Below are 22,371 nucleotides of genomic sequence, written 5' to 3'. Positions count from 1 at the left end.
TTAGTTGTTTTCATTCCCAACCCTTTCCTCTCCTACTTTCTTTTCAACAAGTCTTTGTCCTGTCTATTTTTATGTGTTTCATTAGCATTTCTTGCCTGCTAGTTTATCATAGTCCTTTAGGTGTGGTTGAAAACTTATGGGCCCCTAACCCACCCATGGTGAAATTCTGGCAGACCCAATAGGTCTTTTGTAGACAATCACAGCTGCAGAGAGTCAATGATTGTAATGGTCAAATCCTGTCATGTCTAGATTTTTTTTTTTTTTTTACTACACATCTCTCTGTCCTTTGGCTCTTACATTTTTTTTCTTCCCCTCTTCTCCAATGTCTGTCAACCCTGGGAGAGGTGTTTATCTATTTTGCTGTTTTACTTTTAATGAAGTTCAACTAGACAGCTTTTTTTTTACTATCCATGGGGATTCTTAGACTAAGTACACCTCTATCAATCCCACTAGTGTGCTGTTGTCTTGCTTGATCAGATTTTTGAACTTCCTCACTGTATAAGTCTTTCATATTGTACTGGCTGGTTTTATGTCAACTTGACACAAGCTGGAGTTATTACAGAGAAAGGAGCCTCAGTTGAGGAAAATGCCTCATGAGATCCAGCTGTAAGGCATTTTCTCAACTAGTGATCAAGGGGGGAGGGCCCAGTCCATTGTGGGTGGTGCTATCCCTGGGCTGGTAGACCTGGGTTCTGTAAAAAAGCAGGCTGAGCAAGCCAGGGGAAGCAAGCCAGTAAGTAACATCCCTCCATGGCCTCTGCATTAGCTTCTGCTTCCTGACCTGCTTGAGTTCCAGTTCTGACTTCCTTTGGTGATGAACAGCGATATGGAAGTGTAAGCTGAATAAACCCTTTCCTCCCCAATGTGCCTCTTGGTCATGATGTTTTGTGCAGGAATAGAAACCCTAACTAAGACACATATATTGTGATAGGTAAGCACTCTACCACTGGGGGCTACATCTCCAGCCCTATTCATACTTTTCCCTTTGAGGTAGAGTCTCCCTGTGCTTCCCCAGTTGGTCCAGAGCAACATCAATAACTGACACAGTCCTTGAATTCAGCATCATCTTGTCTCAACCTCTGAGTATCTAAAATACAGGAATGTATCACCAGACTTGGGTATGGCTTTTTCCTTTCGCCTTGTCCTCAAGGTACCTACCCCATTCTCACTGCTGCCAATGGCTAACTCTTTCTGTTTGATGGAAAGGTGGACATCATTATCCACTATTCTCTAAACCCTTGTCCCATCTTTATATTTCTCCTTTTATGTATTGCTCCATTGTCTTCTCTAAAGAATACAACCCCAGAGGCTAGAGAGATGGCTCAGTGTTTTAGAGCACTGACTGCTTTCCCAGGGCTTCTGAGTTCAATTCCCAGCAACCACATGGTGGGTCACAACCATCTATAATGTGATATAATGTCCTCTGCTGGTGTGTCTGAAGAGAGTGACAGTGTATTCACATACATGAAATAAGTAAGTTTTAAGAAGAAATACAAAACCAGCCTCTATCATTTTTCCAGAAACTGTTTTCTGAGCATGATTGTGTCAATAACTATACACTAATCTGCAATTCTCTTTCTGTCCCGAATTTTAGTCTCTATCTTCTGGGCCTTCACTCAGCTCAAGTGTTATTAATTACATTTTTCTTTCCTCCTAAATTTTTTCTTTGCTAGTCAGGTTTAATTCTCTCACTCCACTTTCTCATTGATTTTCTAATAATATGCATTCACTGCCTTAGAGAAGCACTTTTAACTCACTCCTCAACCTACTGGGCTTCTCATTCTATTGCCTGACGGAGGTGCTTCACTCAAATGGCATCTACACACCTAGTAATTACAGAAGGTAATCGGTTTTCTAATCTCTTCTAGTCCTGTGGACTGTTATTTCTAATCTTTGTCCTTCTCTTGCCAACAAATCGCAAGCTTTCCCCATCTTGTTCTAATAAAGCTGGATCCACAATTTAGTGTCTGTCTCTTCCTCATGTTAATCTGTTTACTGATATACTAACATATTGACATCTTTTTACTCCGTCATTGTCAAAATGCACTCCTTTTGTTCCTCTTTCTCTACAAGCTACACACACACACACACACACACACACACACACACACACACACCACTTCTATAAGCCTTGTGTCTCTCACATCTGGACCAATCTCTTAGCTGCACTTTACAACCTTGATCTAGATTTTTATCCCAGGTGGCCAATTGTGTTTCCATGATGATATTCAATATGAATCCCTTTCCTATTATCTCTTCATTGTACAATCATTCCAAGATAGAATGATAATAATCAAAATACAGAAGTGAAACATGGAAAAATCCAAAGAACTTCAGTGGCTCTCAGTCCCCACAGACTTTATCTGAATCTTCCTCCTCCCTTACCAGATGCCACTCACAGTCAGCTGAACACCATGCCTTCAACATACCAGTGTCTCCATATTTAAAGAACAGCTCCTTGAGCCCATTGCTGTCTTCTAATTTTCTTTGGGCAAAGAGTTTTCCTTGGGCCCATGTTCTGTGTTTGTGTAGTACTTTGTAAAATGTCAAGGTAATACTCACATTTTATTACAAATAATACCAGCCCTTCCTTCTCCTTAAATTCAGAGCTCAAGAACTGTTCTAGGAGCTCCAGACATATTCTCATGTGTCTGAATGAACAAATAAACATCCTAAGGACATTTTTAAACCTATAGAAGAGGGATGGAGATAACACAAACAGACCCCCTGGCAAAGGAAAGTCATTTAGAAAGAAGGGTAGTCATCAGTAACACAGCCGATGTGAGAAGGGGAAACTGAGAACTAAAGGTTACAAACTTGGCAAAGTCTGGTTTTTTATTTCTAGATGCCCATTTGTGACTGTTGCTTGGTCTATTGCCTTGGTGATCTTTTAGGGTACCAAGAATAACACTGGATTCACAAGGGTACTATAAGATAAACTGTAAGTAGGTTCTGTGAGGGTTTCACAGGAAGATGTTGAGTGTAGCAGGATAAATGTTTAGATAAACATTAGATGGCTAATTGTGTCCATTGCCAGATGTGACAGTGTGCATGTTGCGTCAGAAGTTTCCTCAAAATAGAATGAGTGTGAATGTACGGTAAGCTTAAAAACTGAATTTCTGGGGAAATGAGTCAATAGTCCTTGTATTATCTATAAGCCCATTAATTTGAATTCATTTCTAGTCTATTCTATGCCTTAAGTGAATTCCAGTATATTGAACCTAGTGGTTTATATTTAGAACCTGGTTTCCTTTGTATAAAATCCCCAAAAGATCTTGTCAGTTTCAGGTCTGTACACATCAACTGAAATATAGTCAGTACACTGTCCATCTTCGTGTCATAGGGGTCTCCAACCTATGTTTAAGGCTTTAAAAATATTAGAAAATTGGCTGAGTATCTAAAGCTCAAGTCTTTCATAAATATAAGCTAATGTCTTAAGAATAATTTTGTATTAAATATTTAATTCTACTTTTCCCAAACAATATATTTTCTGAGAAAATGTTATTCCCATTAATCAAGGCGACAGTGCATTCAAGTTAAATCGACAATTCCTCTTCAGCTTGGAGGATTTTGTTCACTTTCTGCATTGAAGGAGGAGGATGGGATTGGATGAAGTCATCGTTTATGACATCATCCCCTCGAGAGATGAAGCTGCTCAGGCTTTGCTAGCTGCTCTGCCCACCCTTACACTCACATATCACTGGCAATTGAGGAGTTCCTGGACATAGACTTCGGAGAGAGGTCATAGTCGCTGTCAGATCGATACAGGAAGGACTCCCGGCGTTGACTGTGGACGAAGTTTGCTTGGAGAATTAGCCCAGACCCAGGGCTGGTCATGGGATCCAAGGGACTCCGTCCCGCTGATGTGCCATTGTCCACATCGAAACTGTGAATAGAGGGAGAATTACGTTGGTGAGAGCTATTGCATGGTTGTATCTCAGCAGAGCATTTAGCTGGTTTTAGTACTGATGGGAAGATATTACATCTGATTTTTGCTAGTAAGAATTACAACATTGAACTAGAGATATAGTGGTAATATGTTTGCATAGTATAACAAATACCCTGAGTCTGAGCCCTAATACTGAAAACAAACAAACCCATAACTGTAAACAAACCATTGGGTTAGCATTTTTATTTTGACAATTTACAAGGAAGGCATAACGAAACTTAACTTCACTTAAAAACATAAGTCATTTTGCAAAGTAGCTCCTGAGCACATTATTCCTGTCTAGAAAAGAACAAATTTATATTAATTCATTAACTATTAGAGTTTGGTTGAACAAGTGCCACTGTCTGATGTCATGCTCCATCTGAACATGGGCTTCTTCCCCTTTTCACCCTATTTCTACTCAATCATTACTTTCCCCATTCTTTACTGTGAGCACATAATCACCTTTACAGTTCTTGAATCCATTCTCCAGACTTTATCTAGCATAAATATCCAGATAAATATCTTAGAATACAAATAATACTGATTACAACATTCTTCAGTCAAAACCTTTCATTGACACACTTTGCTTCAGAATAAAATAAAAACTTCTTGGCTAGACTGAAGGTCTTGATCATCTCTCAACTGCAAACAATCATCTTCTCATCCCAAGGTAGAACTTGGACCACCAGGCACTTTACAGCCAACTCACATTGAGCTACCACCCTTCTCTGGCCATTGCTTCCTGAGTTGATCTCTTGTTTACTCGCCCCTCCTTTGCTAAGACAACTGACATTCATTCTTCAGGACTTAGCTTTTATCTAAAAGGTTCTGGCAGAAATCTAAGAGCATTATGAAGCTACCAAAGACACTGCCCTGTTTGTTCCTTAAGGTTAAAACTGACAGTTAATTGAAGACATTTAGTACATGGTCTTACTTTCCAGATTTTGAGCTTTCACAAAATGGAATCTGAGGTATCTCAGCATGTCATGTGTTCTTTCAAAACCCTTTATTGGATGGGTCAAGAACCTATGGGTAGACATATCATAGACCCTAATAGAGAGCCAATTACTATTATGATGCAAAATGAATAAAGTATTAACTCCTAATGATGTATCACTATACCAATAGATGAATGCACCTCTCATCTTTCATCTTAGGGTCTTCTATTTGCAATAGATAGTGAACGGCCCTGAGATGCACCACTGATCTAGGGTTAGAAAATATGAGACTCCAGAATTCCCAACTCTAAGTGGAACATATGTCTTGTATCCCTCTTCCAAAGGCTCAAGAACCACTGTAGAAGAGAAGGAGACTTTAAGAGCCAGTAATAGTAGATGACTACAACAAAATATCTTCTAGACACAACAGGGTGGCTTCAATATGAATCCACAAATATCATGACAGCATGCACAGTACTTGTGCAAATCTAAAACAGACAAAACCCCTCAGTGGATTGGGAGGGTCAGTTGTCTCAAAGAGTGTAGCTACTGCTAAACGTACAATGCTTCAGTGGAAGGCCACATTATCCAAAAATATTTGGGTAGAACATATTGACCTGGATTCAGGAAGTTTGTAAAGTTTGGTGGGAAAGAAAGAGAAGTTGAGAAAAGTTGGAGGAGAGAAGGTGAAAATGAACAAAACATGTTCTACCAAATTCTCAAAGGACAGATCATGTATGTGAATGTGTCTCAATCCTTTACTGGGGCTAAGAGCACAGATCGATGGTACAGACAAATGACGCACACACACATTAGGCCCGGTGTTCAGCCTCCAGTCCAATATCACAGAACAACAAACGCTGTGCTAAGTGAGATGAATAAACAGAAGAAATGAAATGCATTGAGTTCGGTAAGGATTTTAAAGCTGGGGGACAAAAACAAAAAAAAAAAAAAAAAATAAAAGCTTTCAGTGGAATAGTTAGAACTCAGAAGTCAAAAACATTTCTAGTGAGAAATCAATCAGCATCAAACTCAATTCTCATCTGTTTTGGGAGAAGAGAGTATGACAGTCCCTTGTAGGCCAGGGGCATGTGTCTAAAGGAAGTGACTGAATGCACAAATGAATTCAAATTAAACTGTTACCAACATGCCCCCATTAGAATCTTTATCCAGAACTGAACATGCAGCTTAGTTGTACAGTGCTGCCCTACATACACAATGCCCTGGGGTTAATTTTCAGCATGTCCATGTGCATGTGCAGCCACCCCTTCAAACACATACAGACACAAACACACACATACACACAAACAATTTATGGCACACTAGTTTAAAACATTTTAAAATTTTTTTCCTTTTTATATTTATCCATACTTAGTGTCATGCTCCAGTAATGGGGGGGGGTCATGAAGTCATCGATCACCTACACATCTATGACCAAGTAACACCCAAATGAAACCTCCAAGCAGGGGGAAAAGCAGGAAAAGGGATAATGTAGCTCAAAGTGTCAAAGTAATGTTTTCCAACTGCACATCTTTGTGTGTACATGGTGATGTGTGTGGTGTATGGACACTTGTGTGTATGTGTGCATAGGTGCAAGCCAAAGACTGAAGGCAGGTGTCTCCATCGACTGACTGCTTTCCACCTTGTTTTTTGAGATAAATTCTCTCACTTAACTTGGAGTTTACTACTGACTAATGGAGGTTGGCTGGACAGTGAGTTCCAGGGAGTTCTCCAGTCTATACGTGATTCCATGAATTCCATGAATCATGAACACAAGTCAGTAGCTGTGGACCAAACAAGAGGCCTTAGACTCACCCAGCTCCTCTGGACAGCTGGGTAATACAGGGTCAAACAGGGTTTTAATGGTAATAAATAGTGGTATCAGGGGAATTTAGGGAGGCTCTTTTTGGGTGTCATTCATTAAATACACATTTGATAAACATCTATTATGAGTATACTGTGATTAAAAACCATAAAAGCAATAGTTTAATTCAGGCTGAGATACCTGTGATGTTCTATAGAGGAGTAGTAACTAAAGTGAGCTTTTAGCATTACTCAATATGTGTCTGGAAGACCCTATTCAGAAGAGTAGGGAAGGATGGGGTGTATTTCCCTTTAAAGAGACAGTCACAGAAGCTCTAAAGATGGAAATGCTCTGCAAAGCATCTGTGCTTGCTTCTTCTTACTACTTAGCAGGATGATGTCAGGGTTAAATGGAACAGAAGGAACCTTCTCGCTCCATATTCTTCATGAACAATAAAGGAAATAGAAGATTATGATTTGGGGTTGACTTTTTCTCTTTTTAATAAGATCAATGCCTACTGAATCACCAAAAAAAAAAAAAAAAAAAAAAAAAAAAAATCACTATTTTTTAAATACAATGTTTTTTATTCCATTAAGAAAATCTTAAATTTTGGGACACATTACTGTAGATTTTTTGAAAAACTAATACTAGATATCTTAAAATATTTTGATACTAATAGTATCATGAAAATGAAAACATTTACTAACTGGCTAAATTATGCCTGGTCTGAGACATAACTAGAACTTTGCCATTTGTTTGTAGATGTAATATAACACTTTGTCCACTAGATGGAGAGAATGTTCTTAAATGTGGAGAGCCTACTATAAAGTAATGAGAAGGTCTAATTACCTATTAAAGACTCAAAAAAACCTTCTAAATATTACCTAAAATAACACCTCAAAAACTAATAAACTGCTGACAAACATTTGTTAAAATTACACCCATCTAAGAAACAGTTTTATTAGCTTTACTTTTAAATTAATTCAAGTGACCTTCCAGCCTCAGTCCTTGAGTAGCTGGAACTGAAGGCACACACCATGCATGCTTGACAAAGAGTTTGCCTTGGTAGCAGGTTGACAGGGAGGAGCTGAGAAGAGTCGCCCATGTCTATTGGGCCTTAACTTTAAAATTGCTAATCACTGATCCTCCAAAGTACATCATGCAATGTCTATTACACTGAGCAAAGCACCGGTGATATCAGCGATAGGTTGGGAAAGCCTTTTAAGTTTGGGAACACAAATTTTCTCAGACTAGTTTGATTTGGGAGGTAGGCATTTGATAGGAGGTTACATCGGCATGCTAGCTTTCCATCATTATAGTAAGTGCCTCCTTACTCAAAAATCATTATCAAGGAAAAGCAATATTCCTGAAAATACCTAGTTCAAATTATTTTGAATATCGGTAGTGGTAAATAACACTATAGAAAGATTTCATATGATGAAGAATTTAATAAACAAGTGCATAGTTCTTTGTTCTTAGATTAATGCCAGGGGAATACAGATGTGTGAAACAAGACTTTTAAACAAGGCAGTGAAGTCTATAAAGGAACAAAGGCCAAACATACAGCACCAGTTAGAAATAGCCCCTAAACAGTAGAGCATAGTGCTGTATGAACTGGGACTCTGTGTGTGTGTGTGTGTGTGTGTGTGTGTGTGTGTGTGTGTGTGTGTGTGTGTGAGAAGAGACAACATATATAAATGAAGCTTAATGCATGGAAGGAGTAACGAGCCCAGGCAAAGCCAAGGATGTCCAGGCAAAATGAAACAAGCTTGGGAAAGGGTGGAGGTGAGTAGTCAAACAGGACACAGAGACGGACTCCATTTGTATTGGCACTAAAGAGCGGTAAGGACATTCAAACTTGGCAACACTGCATTGTACAACCAATAGATAGGCTGGGAATGTGAACAGAAACTGGGCCAAGGCATGTCAGAATCAGCTCGAAATAGAGGGATGTGTGGAAAGACACACTGCCCAGGATTGAGATGTGAGAGACTGTTTACATTCATGTGGCTTGACTTGTGAAAATAAATGTGTTGTTTCTGCGATTGTGGGGAGAGTTGAATAGACACAAAATAGAAAATTAATCAAGAGCCAAAGGATGAGGGAGGGACCCCTCCCAAATAAAAGGCTTCTTGACCAAACCCTTCAACTAGGAGAAGAAGGGGCACACCTTCTGAGATGTCTTGTTCCCTACAAACAAGGAAAGACAGCACTTGTTTCAGGCTGTGGGCCACAAGTCAACTGAGTGTGAGACTACCTGTCATTGACTTAACCTTCTGAAAATTAGCTTCATTTAAACTGAGGGCTAATTTATGCTGAAAACAGAGATGGCTTGAAATGAGCTGCTTGGTTTTGAAACATGGCTTCCATAGTTTTCGGTATTAATAAACAGAGTAGGGGAGGGAAACATCTTAATTCTGTTGTTGGCATCAAAGAGACAAAGAGTCGGGAGTTTCCTAAGCATCCTCTGGTTCACACACAGGACCTGTGAATTCCCTCTGGACCCACTGCCACTTAGGTGGAGCCCGAGGCACATTATAATCTGAAGCTTGGGAAAGTGGGAAAAGAATTGAGGAAGCAAAACATCCAATCATAGTAACAACACTGACAATGATGATAAGTTTTGGAGGATGGTCAATGTGTTCCACAGTCTGCTTTCTGCACATCACACCTTCACCATTGGAAGGGGCCACCACAGTTCCCTAGTTTTTATTTAACCAAAGGGAACCCTGGAACCCAGGAACTGCCTCTACACTAAGTAATGTGTTTGGAGCTATTCTTCACAGGGGTCTGTTGTAAGCCCAAACTGTTTGACTCTAGAGCCTGGGCGAATGAACACTGTGTTTATGTTTATATTGCAATGTCTCCCATGATGGTAGGGAAGCAGAACAGTTCTTAACATCCTTACTGGGACAGACCTTTCAGTGTTAACTCTTTGAAAGCGATATTCCGAGTAACTCATAGGTCATACATGCCAAAGCTCATTCCACAACTTAACCATTTGAAATTTGTTAAACCCTCATTTTTTTTAAAAAAAAAAAGAATACAACAGTGGGGTGTAAAGGAGATACTTCAACTGCTTATTTGGAGGCTTCTTTGCAGAGTCAGAGGACTCTCTTGGGATTAAGGGGGTGTTTGAAAGTCTGTGGAAGGTCTCAGCTCATGGAAAACAATGGTGTGGTATAATGATGTCCCATGTATTTCCCCCTAAACACAGTGCAGGCATTCAGACGTCTCACAGGAACTGCGTTTACAAATAGATAATTGCAGGAAAGGGACGCTGCTGCTCTCTTGGTCCCTCGGAGGGGGGCAGTAAGAGTCAGGACCTGTTGGTGCGATGTATGCGGAACTCTTGAAGGTTGTGTGTGGATGGCAATTTTTCCCCCTATGGAGCCTTCTGTTTGCAAGAGACAGACAGAAATCAGACAAACTGGCCAACCCAAACCGGCCACCCAGCAGAACTGCTCTCAGATTTGCCCCCCTCCCTTTTCCATTTTAGTGTGATCAACGGATAGTAATGGCGTCTCTATCTATCCTGATCCAGCTGCCTCAACATTCCCCATACTTTCTGTCTACTAACCTTAGAACTGGTTGCTAAGTGTTGTTTCTCACAAGTTTGGTGGGAAATTTTTGATCCTCCATTACCACGTGGGTCTCTCCCCGGAACCTGCTTTATTTCATTTCCTCTAGCCCTTAGGATCTCAACACTGACGCTAGGGCCATGAGGTAAGACACAGTAAGGACTACAGTGGCTAGTCTCCTAAGGGTCCTTATCAATGTCAGTTCCTGGACTAAGCACTATGTTCAGAGGCTTCCTGGGAAAGACACGCTGAATGCTCAGAGGAAACCATAGGACCCTTAACTAAAGCCAGGAAGAAGCATCTATGTACTGCTTCTGAAGCCATGTGCTGAGAATGATGTGTTCACAACACAGGTGTTTTGCTCTACAAGGTAAAGTGGTTCTTAGAGGGTTTACGTTTGAAAACCACGTTTAAATTTTGAGCCTTGGTTCTGTTCCTTAAGAGTTGGATACTCTTGGCTAAATCATCTACCTGCTTATCTTTATCTTCCTGATAAAGAAAGACAGGCAGTTCTGAGGCCATTATGAGGATTAGAAGCGAATATGGTTAGAAAGCACTTATCTCATTGCCTGGCCACTAGTATATGCCCACTATATTTGGTGGCCAGTGTTTTAGTTTTGTTAATCTTTATCTTCCACTGAGATCATCCAAGATCATTGTCTCTATGTGAGTCACTCTGTGTGTCCAAACACAACACTTGGAGAAGAATTTTAATAGAGACATGAGGGAGGAAGGGACATAGGACATATGGGACAGATCAGGGGAGTGCACCCTGGCCATCAAGAGGTGCCACATGCTGGCCCAGCTTGCTCTTACAGCTTCAGCTGCTTTCAGGGCATCTACCCTCCTCCATAATAGTGATGTGCAAATGCCGAGGCAGAGGGTAGAGACCCATCAAGGGGAAGGAACAGTTCCCTGGAAGGCATAGAGGTCCCACCAAGTACTGCAGACTGTAGCTGAATATAATGGGTAGAAACAACTTGTCAAGATTTCATCTCCAGATGTAGGGTATCCCTAGAGGCAGTTACATTGTTAAGTAGTTTGATTTTTTTTTTTTTTTTTTGATTTTTGTTTTGTTTAACTGCCCCAAGGGTACACCATCCCTTACTGTTGGCTATCCAATGGGTCTAGTTGGTGTCTAGCCATTGAGGAGGAGAAGGAGGCTGACCCTCATGTATAAGGATGTCTGGATGAGAGTTAAGTGTTCCTCTTCATATCAAATATTTCATTCATTCTTATCAGTACAATATGATTTTAAAATTTGTTTCTTATGAACACTAAGAACCACTCAACATTTTTCTGCAAGCCAGATAGCTTCTCTGCAATAAAGAAAACACTTCACAAAATTAACTGTTTGGGTATTTTTATAGAGTCTATAGGAAAGTGCATTTGCACATACGATGCTTTCTCAACCAAAAACTCATACAGATATAAACTAGATAGTCAGGATAACTTATTTCCTTCTAGATTAAATGTTACTGTGGCTGTTCATTTGCATTTTTCCACAGAGGGTAGGCATTTAAGAAAAGACAACCGCAGTAGCTGTCTACAAAATGGCACTTCTTGTTCTGAACCCACTGCCCTCTGAGTTTTACCCCAAGAACCTACATAGAGGTGAGAGGAAAGAATCGGTACCACAGAGCTGTCCTGAACATGCACATACATGTACTCATGCATGTACACACATGCACACAAATGAACATTCACACATGCACACATTCATGTACACACACACACACACACAGAGAGAGAGAGAGAGAGAGAGAGAGAGAGAATAAAGTAAATTTTATTACAATTTCACATGGTTTTCATGAACAAAAGCCTGGCACTGACAGTACGTACTTACTAATGAGTGAAATATTTGATAGTTTATTAGTAAAAATATCAGGTGATCTCAGAAAACAATAGTCATTTATGACTTGTCAGTGACAAGTAACACAGAAAAATAAATGAATGTAAGATGAAGTTGATAAGTGGAGTTTGAAATAAGAAAAAATAAGGCAGATGGGCCTTGTGTATTTTGGTCAAATAATACAGAAAGACTCCATTTTTTTATGAGATACTTATTAGAGCAGTGTGATGCACCAAATATTCAAACCTGGAAGGTGTCATCTATAATATGACTGTGCTTAAAAACAGCGCCTCCTCAGAGGTGAAAACAGTTAAGGGAGTTCACAAGGATAAAGTCTTAATCCAAGAAGGCTCAAAAAAGACGTCCTCTGAACCCCACAATGTGCTACAGCATGAGTGTACCCACTCTCACAGCAAGTCACACACACACAATCATGTTTTAAGTCTACTTTGCTTATTCAGGGTCTTTGTGGTTCTATATGAATTTTCAGAATTACCAGCAGACTTGCTTTTCTACTTCATTGGAAAATGTTATTGGAATTTTGGTGAGTATTGCAGACAAATTGTTGGTTACTATGAGCAATAGAGACAGGTCCACAATTGTAGTCTTGTAATCCATGAACAGGCATGAGAAAGGAGAACAGAAACAGTTAAGTGAATTAGGTCAAACAAAGAAGATTCTACACAGCAAAGAACAAACCAAAAGCACACACGCACACGCACACACACACACACACACACACAAGGCAATCTACAGGTGAATAGAAGTATTTTCAAACCGCTTTCTTTCTTTGTTCTTTTGAAACAGGGTTTTTCTGTGTAGACCTGGCTGGCCTAGAAAATCACTTTTTAGACCTGGCTGGCCTGAAACTCATGCAGATGTTCCCACCTCTGCCTCCCACTTGCCTTCACACCAGCTCAAACCACATTTTTAATAAGGGGTCATTGTCCATAACACATGAAGAACACAGTTCTCTAGATGGGCTATACTTGGGGGACAGAAACAGCCCTACGAGGACCACTGACTCAGTTTCCCTTCCCTTGTTCTGGTTCTGTCAGACTTTTCCTTTTAACACATTCCTCCAACTCCAACGAGCTAAGAGGAGGCAGAGAACTTTTCTGTCTTATTTTTTTCTTTTTAATACAGAACAAACTAAAACCGTTTGAAGATGCTCGCACTGGAAGACATATTTCTGTGCTCTGCCCCCACGTCCTCCCACTCCCTCACACTTATTCTTCAAGTTGCAGACAGAATAATCAGGCTAAGATGATAATCAGGTCCTGGCAAAGTCCCCTCTCTCTAGTCCCCATGTACTCACTGTGACCTCAGGCCCTTAGGGATCTGGATCTGGATCCCCACATTTTCTCTAATGGTATCTTACACTTCCATCTTGGGTCACTTAGTGACTTTCTTTCCACTGAAGTGCGCATGTTCTTCTTCAGGGCTTTGTGCACCTGTGCGACATTATCTGCCTGGGTAACGTTTTCCCAAGTGATTAGGTCAATTTTACCACAGTGAAAATTTTACTCATAGTGGGCTAGCCTCATACTGTCCCATGTAAAATTGCCATTGTAGCCTGTGAGGTTTAGCTATGTCTTCCTCTTTGTATGTCTCTACAATATTCACTAGTCTTTGACAAACTAATTTTTATTTACTATAATCTCCTTCCCATTAGGATGTGTGTAGCTATTTTAATCTATTTTCTTCATTAGTGTATCACCTACAATTAGAGCACCTACAATTGTGCCTTATGGGTACTTGCTCAAGAAAAACATTGTGAATTTATAAATACATTTAGATACAGCACTGCTGTCTCCTGGTTGTTCACTGTGGTTAAGGATATGGCTCTACTTCAGAGAAGTGTCAGCATTTTAAAAAAAATTGATTAGTAATTGGCCATTTGTTTAAAGAAATGAGATTGCACATTCATTTAAAGAAATGGTCTGTGAAGAAACTTCAAAGGTTGTAGTCATAAAGATCATTTTAATCAGGAATATTTTGCATATTTTCATGTCAGACCAATAATCAGCCAATGTGATTAGGAGTCCAGGTTTTATGGCACATAAAGGTCTTACAGTTGTAAGACCTCACTGCAAAAAAATTGCCAAGAAAAAAACCTCCTATGGTTTTCAAACTATATAACAATCTGTAGTTATGTGGTGTCCCCCGCCCAGAACAAGGAAGGAACTGAGACAATCAGTAAGCAACAGCCTGGAGCCTAACCTTCACTACCCCACTGTAAATGGGGATCCACAGTCAGAAAGGAGGTGGGAAGAAACAACATGGCCCAGATGGTACAGCTGCGCTTTCCTAATGGGTGAGTGAGACACAGCGACTTTCTTTGTATCCAGTGCACCCTCTGCCAGTAGTTTCTCCAGAGATGCTTATCCTGTTTCTCAGTACTATAAGGATGAGCCCGTCAAACAGGACATTCAGTCGCTCTGAATGTCCCATGAGAGTCACTTGCAGGTGTACTGTCTCCCTAGAGACTCCGTTCTCCTTTTGGAAATGGGCTTTTAGAAATGTGGTCTTTAGACTTACACAAAAATGTACATTTCTGCTTATGTGGTCTTTAGACTTACACAAATTAATTTTGCTAAAGCCTTAATTGAATGGGTAAGAATTCTTAAATGATGACTCCCCTAGGAAAATCCTTAGCAATAGAATATTCGAGGTTAAATAAATTTTAAAAGTCGAGGGGAAATTATAGTTGAAAACAAAATTGCAATTGTTATTCCTCAGTTTCTTTTAAAAGTGTCATGGGAGTCTGATATTTTTTTTCTACTAATGAATGTGAAAACTCATACAACCATGCTTTTTTCTGGAACTGCACTTACCCTCAAACAGGTCAGGAAACCTTTCCCCAGCCCTGCTATTAAATCTATTTTGGAGAAGTGATATTACTCAGTTTCCAACCTCAGCCACCCAAACACATGGGTTTTCCACATTCTGGGTAGAAAAGAACAGAAAGGGGTTTCAGAGAGTGGTATGGCCTGGGGCAGACATCAGTGCTTCATTCCTACCAGGGTAAAACATTGACAGACACATTATCTGATGTCCACAGACAACTGCTCTCCTCTGGACTTATTTTAAAACACAACATGGAGAAGAGAACGGGAAAGAGTGAGTGCGTGGGCAGACAGTGGTGTGCTGTGGCTGTCCTACTGGGGGGGGGGGGATTATAACAACTTTAAGACATTGAGTTTGATTGGCTCTTGAAAACAATGTAGGGTCTCCTTTAACAATGAATTTAAAGGGCTATGAAAACCTTCATGTTTCCCTGCAATGGTTCTGGATGTGATTGTGGTGAAAGCTAAGAGGATCTTGGAAAAGTAAGATGTTCTATAATCAAGCCATCCATGGGGCAAATCCTGTTGGCTGTCTGTCAGATTCCATTCTCGGCTTCTTCCCTAACACAGATGGCCCCATTGCTTGGCCACATGACTGGCTGTGAACAGAAATGCTACCGGCTATCTTCGGGCTGACCCCTACCTCTCACCACATGCTTGCTGGGCATTCCTTCTCCTTGCAGGTAGAATATGCTACAACAGGGCAGATAGTGGACTGTGGGCCTGATGATTCCTGGTTGCTGGTTCGAGAACAAACTAGAGAGGTGCCTTTCCAAGCGCTACTGTAGACTGTTACTGACATGGACTTTATTGTTTACACTGTTTGTGTTTGGGGTTTGTTAACACAATGATATCCAACATAGTATAACAAAGTAAACTTGCAGTTCTGACTAAAGGTACATTTTACTTTCAAACATCTCATATCAACATATTCCAGGACCCTGTGAAACCAACAATCTCTTTCCTTTTTGTCTCTTATGTTTTATTTTCTTTTTTTTCTTAAATTCTTTACTAACACCTACTTTCATTAAGAAATGGCTTACCATCCAAGATATTCATAAGAGGTATGAGAAAATAAGCTTGTTTACATTACATAGACTAAGATGTTGTTTATAATGAAGGTGAGTCCAGCTCTGTTCTACCTTGAAGATGATCCAGAAAGGGACAAAGCAGCTGCTCCAGGCACAGAGCTGAAGGCTAGAGCTCATCTCTGGATTACAGATGAGACACGGTCCCAGGAGTTGCTAACACTGAGGATCTGTTTTCCTGCTGCACTTGAGCTATGGGGTCCCAAAGCAGCAGATCACAGATGCTACCCTGAAATATGATTTCAGAAAATGATAGTACTCTGCATGTGCACGATTCTGTGTAAACCAATTTTAGGGTATATAGCTAGAAAGGCTCCATAGTTCATCCAAATTTAAAACACTACACTCTTCATTATCTAGCTCCTTTACAAGGAAGCTGAATTGCCTTGAGTATTCAAAGATGCTAGAGGCTGCATCTGATGCTATAGGTCCTTCCTGTGTGAACCCAAAGACAGCTCTAGAGCCAAATATAGTTCTCCAACAGAAGAAAATACATTACTTGGGTATACTATGCCTATTGTCTTTAGGCTATTCCTACTGGTGTCAAATACACTATTAAACATTATACTTTAATATATTCCAAGTATGAAGATCACTTAAAGGATCAAAGTCACAGGAACTAAAGTCATCTATCCATTCTACAAATACCCATCAGCTACTGTGACAGCTACTCTGGGAGCAGGAAATGAGGCTTGAGCAGCCGTGGTGCCAGGGTGCCTCAGCTCCTAGCCACCCTGACCCTGCGTTCCTCTTCTGGGATGACTGAGTCTATTGAGCTCTGTTTCCAAATCCCCCCGCACCTGCCAGGTCCTTAGCCAAGAAAATGGCATTACTGTTTTCTGACTACCAATGATGGCTCCTTTAATCATGCCCAATGAAGATGTAATGTTCACTTCTGACCCTTAGGGCTTGGACTTCTACTATGTGCTCAATGAAAATCATGGTAGGTTTACCTTTCTATCAATTAAAACTCCTCTCAATTAAATGTCAAGAATGCTCTCAAATATTGAGATACTTTTTTCCCACTTTTGGGGGTGATTGAACCTGTATTTTTTGGATTAGTTCGGATATTCTAGTCATGTGTATCTTGTTTTTCTTCTTTTTTATTGTAGGATTAATTTCACATAACCTTGGTTCTCATTTATTTCTCACTTATAAAGAGTTATTCTCTTTCACTGACTAATCCAAACTGTACAGGGAACTCGAAGTATGGTGTACACAAAGCTGAATGGAGCACAGGGTTTGGTTCCACCAAGATTGCTCTGCTATAGAAGCTGATGCCAGAATCCTGTTTCAGCCTTTCCTAATAGCCATGTTCATTTTAATACTAAATATGTAGTATTTATCTCAGACCATAGCACAGTTATGTACCATGTATGTTGTATTTAGTCTCATTCAATAGCATAGGTATGTACTATGTATGCATATATATAGGTATATCCCATGTATGTATTATATAGTCTAAATCTGAAGTACAAGAATTTACAATATAGTATTTAGTTCCCCATCTGAAGAACAGGTATGCACCATGCGTGTAGTATTTAGGCTTAATCTGAAGTACAGGTATGTACCATGGATGTAGTATATAGGCTCAGTCTGAAGCACAAGTATATATCATGAATGTAGTGTTTAGTCGTATATTTCAGCAGAGGTATGCACCATGTGTGTAGCATTTAGTCTCAGTCTGCAGCAGTTATGTATTTTGTATGTAATATTTAGTCTCTGTCTGTATATAGTATTTAGTTTTAGTCTGTAGCCCACATATGCACCATGTATGTAGTATTTAATCTCTATCTGCAGCAACAGTTATGTTCTATGACAACCACTAGTGATTGGTAAGAATCTAATTGCAAACATGTTCATTTTTATAGAAAAAAAAGGTTCTGATATAACTTCTATTTTTTCCATATATCAAAAGGAATTTAATAATAAAAGAGGTCAGTTTTTAAAAAATATTTTTAAAGTTAGAATGAGTAAAACAAAACAAAACAAAAATCCCCACCGTGAGCTCCTATTTTGCTAATATCCAAAAGTGTTTATTTGGTTTTTTGGCTAATTTTTGAAAATAGACCTTGAGAATTAGAGTGAGCAGATGGCCCCACCTCATAAAATGCAAACCGGAAGCTCAATGAGCATGTGGTACTTGGCACCATCTTTGCTTTGGAGCTGAAACGTTTTTTAAAAATCTTAAAATATAATTAAAAATAAACATTTAAAATGTTTAAAATCTTTTGTCTTTCTGGTTCTGTGAACTTTAGAACTAAACTTTGATTTATAAAGAGGAAAAATATCAAATCTTTTTCATATTTCATATTTTCATATTTCAGTTCTAAGCTTTTCTCTAGAAAGATGCTGCTCCTTAAACTGGCAGTGAAATTATGGATTTCCGTTTCACGCATGCCCCTGAGCCCACAAAAGCACTCCAGGCCCCATGAAAATGATCTCTTAGGATTGTGGCAATTTACCATTCACCACATGCAAGAGCCTCTGAAGGCAGAGATGAAAGCCTTCCTCCTACAGACCTTCGGCCTTGTGTCTTCTCCCTTTGTCCCACATTTCTTTCCTGGACCCATTTGTGAACAGCAGTGTGTTAACATAAGTATAAAATGGACAATAATCAAGTCAGGACAGCAGCAGCAACACTTTACACAGTAAAACATTGATGGAGGCACATCTCAATTGTACAAATGAGGTGGAGCCACATACTTCACTACATTCACCCATTATTTTCAAACATTTCCAAAACTTATTCTCAGTATTGATTATGCTTCCTGTGTTTCTACAGCACTCTCTATCTGTTTGCTGGAATTTTGTTATAATTGAATGGAAGTGGGGGAAAGCAGAAAAGAAGAAAAAGAAGGAGTGGGAGGGACATGGAAGGAGAGAGAGATAGAGAGATAGAGAAGAGAATGTAGTTTGGAGTGGGTATCTGAATAGTGTTAGACAGTTTACTTAAGCTGCATAAAATTTCAATCCCTGATTTATCCTGAAGACATAACATTGCCTTTATAAAGGAGATATACTGTTGAGTCTCATGTATGTGTGGTCATTACTTCTATCACAGAGGCAAATAGCCAACAGAAGGAACATGCAGCACACAGATACAATACTGCTTTGTGCTTCTCAGCCCAAACTGAAAATTTATGAATTAGGAACAAGAGTGTGGTCTTCATATCCCTGTATTTGGGAGGAGTCACAATGATCAGAAGTTCCAGGTCACTCTGGACTCCAGAGCAAGGTAAGCAAATCTAGACTACATAAGACCCTGATTCTGGAGACGCTCCAACATACAACAAGCACACATGTACCACAATGTTCATAGCAGCCCTATTTATAATAGCCAGAAGCTGGAAAGAATCCAGATGCCCTTCATTCGACGAATGGATATAAAAATCATGGTATATTTACACAATGGAGCACTACTCAGCTATCAGGAACAATGACTTTATGAAATTTTTAAGAAAATGGATGCATCTAGAGAATACCATCCTGTGTGAGGTAACCCAGTCATGAAAGAACAGTCATAATATGCAGTCACTGATAATTGGATACTAATCCCAGAAAGCTCTGAACACCCCAGAAACAACTTACAAGCTATATTATGAAGTTCAAGAAAAACAAAGGCCAAAAAAAAAAAAAAAAAAAAAAAAAAAAAAAACATTATGCTTAATCTTTACACACCAAGAAAACTTTGACTATTTCCAGGTTACATCTTGTTTTACATGTACTTTATGCTCATTGTAACTAGTAAGATTTTAAGGCATACTATCACACTTTAAAGGAATCAAGTACTGACAAAAATGTATTCATATACGTTTATGCAAAAATGCCTTTAAAATCTGTACAATTATCTTTGTTTTTTAAAATAAAGTTATTCAATTAAAAAAATAAAAGATCCTGATTCTGAAAGGGACAAATAAAATTATTCTCAAAGCTGGTTCTTCATACTTTCATTTGAATTAATGCTAAAAAATTACTTATACATGCATCAGAAGAAATGTGAGCACTTATATGTACGTACATATGTACATATAAAGAAAGAAAGGAGTGTTTGTTTTGTATTTAAACACAATGAATATAAGTTTATAGGCATTTGCACATGGGGTAAGAAAAACAAGACACTTGTTGTAGTGGTTTGAATATACATTGTGCAGGGCATAGCACTATTAGGAGGTACGGCCTTGTTGAAGTAGGTGTGGCCTTGTTGGAGTAAGTATGTCATTGTGGGTGTGGGCTATGTGACCCTCCTTCTAGCTGCCTAGAAGCCAGTCTTCTCCTTTTTGCCTTTGGAACAAGATGTAGAACTCTCAGCTCAGTCTTCAGTTCCATGTCTGTCTGCCTGGATGCTGCCTTACTCCTGGCCTTGATGATAGTGGTCTGAACCTCTGAACCTGTAAGCCAGCCCCAATTAAATATTGTCATTATAAGAGTTGTCTTGGTCACAATGTGTCTTCATAGTGATAGAAACCCCAACTAAGACACTTCTCTTATTGAGCAGCTTGGAATATTAGGGTTCTTATTTTCATTTGAAATAACAAAATATACCCCTTTCTCTGTACCCTAGACAAAGAAAGAGGTTGTCATGCATTAGAAAGTTTCCAAAGACTCGAAGTTACCTCTTTTGGATATTATATCAACACTTTTATTTCACCAAGAAATCTCAGGCATATATAAATTATTACAATATGAAAATGCCTTATATGTGGCGTAAGGTAAAGGAAAATGTATGAATTTAAAGATGTTGGTAATGTGAGCTTGTTGTCCTTTGGGAAGTGTAGAAACCTGAGATATTTATGGCCTAGACATCATGTTAAGATGACCCCAGAAAGGTAATCTTTGGAATGGTAGAGATTAAGTTACATCTAAAGGCCAGGTGTTCCTATTACCAAAACACACATAGCTTAGGCAATGGCAAACATTGGAAAGGAATCAAAGAAGTAGAGTTTGGGGAACAGAAGCAAGCACACAGTCCTGGATTTCAACGTGTAGTTCCAACACACAAGCTCTAAGTACTGTGAGCGCTGTGGCTGCTGTTGGCAGATCTATGCATGACCTCAAATGTATCAAAGCAAGCTTGGCCCGTGTCCTGAAAAGTGGTCTACACATCAATTTTGCTGAATTGCACCTCACAAAGCACTTACTGTCTGTCAAATTCTCTGATTAATCCTGTTTTCTGAGTCTGCTGTTCTGAATAGAATGAGAGACACTAAATTCCCATGTTTCAATATCAGACAATCCTTGCAGACTATCCATGAGCTTGGCTGTGCCTGCTCTGTGGGCATTCGACCAAAAGTAACACTATATAAATAGCTAATAACAGTGAAGGATATTTCCTTAGTGTTTCATATCCATGGTCTCAGTTGGATTTTTACAACTGTGCTTCATAAATGAATGATATTTAGAGAAATCACTGGCTTGAAGTTTATGTTTTCATCAACTGGTCCTCATTGCCTCTCTAGCACCCAGTGGTTCATGTTAAAATGCTTATACAGGTCCCCAAAGTATCATACAAATTTCATGGGCTTTGGAATCAGACATAGATTGGAATGTGCCCTGTGTCTTTTGGGCTCTCTGAGCCTGGGATTTCCTGGTTAGATTCAAATCACTCACATTTGAAGGCTAAAATGGGTTAATGAATATTAATGTACAAAGGGCAGAGTGTCAAAGCAGGACATGTTCTTTTCCCTATAAGTATGCTGGCATGTCCTAAGACACTGCTTTGTTATTTTATTATGATTGCCATAATTTGCCTGACTGCTTGCATCTTGACACCAATAAAGCACAAATGAAGTGACCACTGTCACTTCCAGTTCCTGTCACTAATGGCAAAGTCAGATTTCTCAGTTCAAAATGGTTATTTACCATCTCTGTCAAAACAAATTCTACCATTACTTGGACATTAAGATACTTTTATATGTGGCTGTGAACTAATCAAGTCAGAAAGAGGATTTGATTCTAATTGCAGTTCAAGAAAAAACAACATAGGAAACGTTTGCTTATTATAGACAATAGAATAGTTTTTAAGTAGCATAAGCATGTTCAAATCAACACTTGGATAACATGTCGGGTAACATGCTAGCAAGAGATGCTACAGTTATATAGAATGCTCTATTGTATATATGTAAGGTTTCTGGGACTTTGGGCTCCTTCACTTGTTCTCCTGTTGTAGCTTTTCTTAGCTCTGCAGATAATGGGTAAGTGGTACAAAAACTGAGAAATGACATCAGTTAAACACCAAACTCTGCTCATGACCCCCTCATCTTCCTTATCTACAAACCAAGTGAGTAACTGATAGGACAAGTGAGGAGCTCCGGAAAGCTTATTTCTG

The 22,371-nt window shown here is 39.3% G+C and overlaps 1 protein-coding gene across 6 annotated transcripts in view; it reads right to left on the bottom strand.

Annotated features, from left to right (window-relative positions):
* Positions 1-22,371, bottom strand: part of PDE4D (phosphodiesterase 4D) — a gene marked incomplete at its 5' end in the record, with an annotated part of 1,034,128 nt that overhangs the window by 183,486 nt on the left and 828,271 nt on the right. For all 6 annotated transcript variants that reach the window (XM_080933670.1, XM_080933668.1, XM_080933671.1 and 3 more), the window contains one exon: positions 3,695-3,886. In XM_080933670.1, coding sequence (XP_080789796.1) covers positions 3,695-3,886 — 192 coding nt within the window. The remainder of the gene's footprint in view (positions 1-3,694; positions 3,887-22,371) is intronic.

Source organism: Micromys minutus (assembly GCF_963924665.1).
Source record: "Micromys minutus genome assembly, chromosome: 20".
Classification (NCBI taxonomy): Eukaryota; Metazoa; Chordata; class Mammalia; order Rodentia; family Muridae; genus Micromys; species Micromys minutus.
This window is presented reverse-complemented; position numbering and strand designations above follow the sequence as displayed.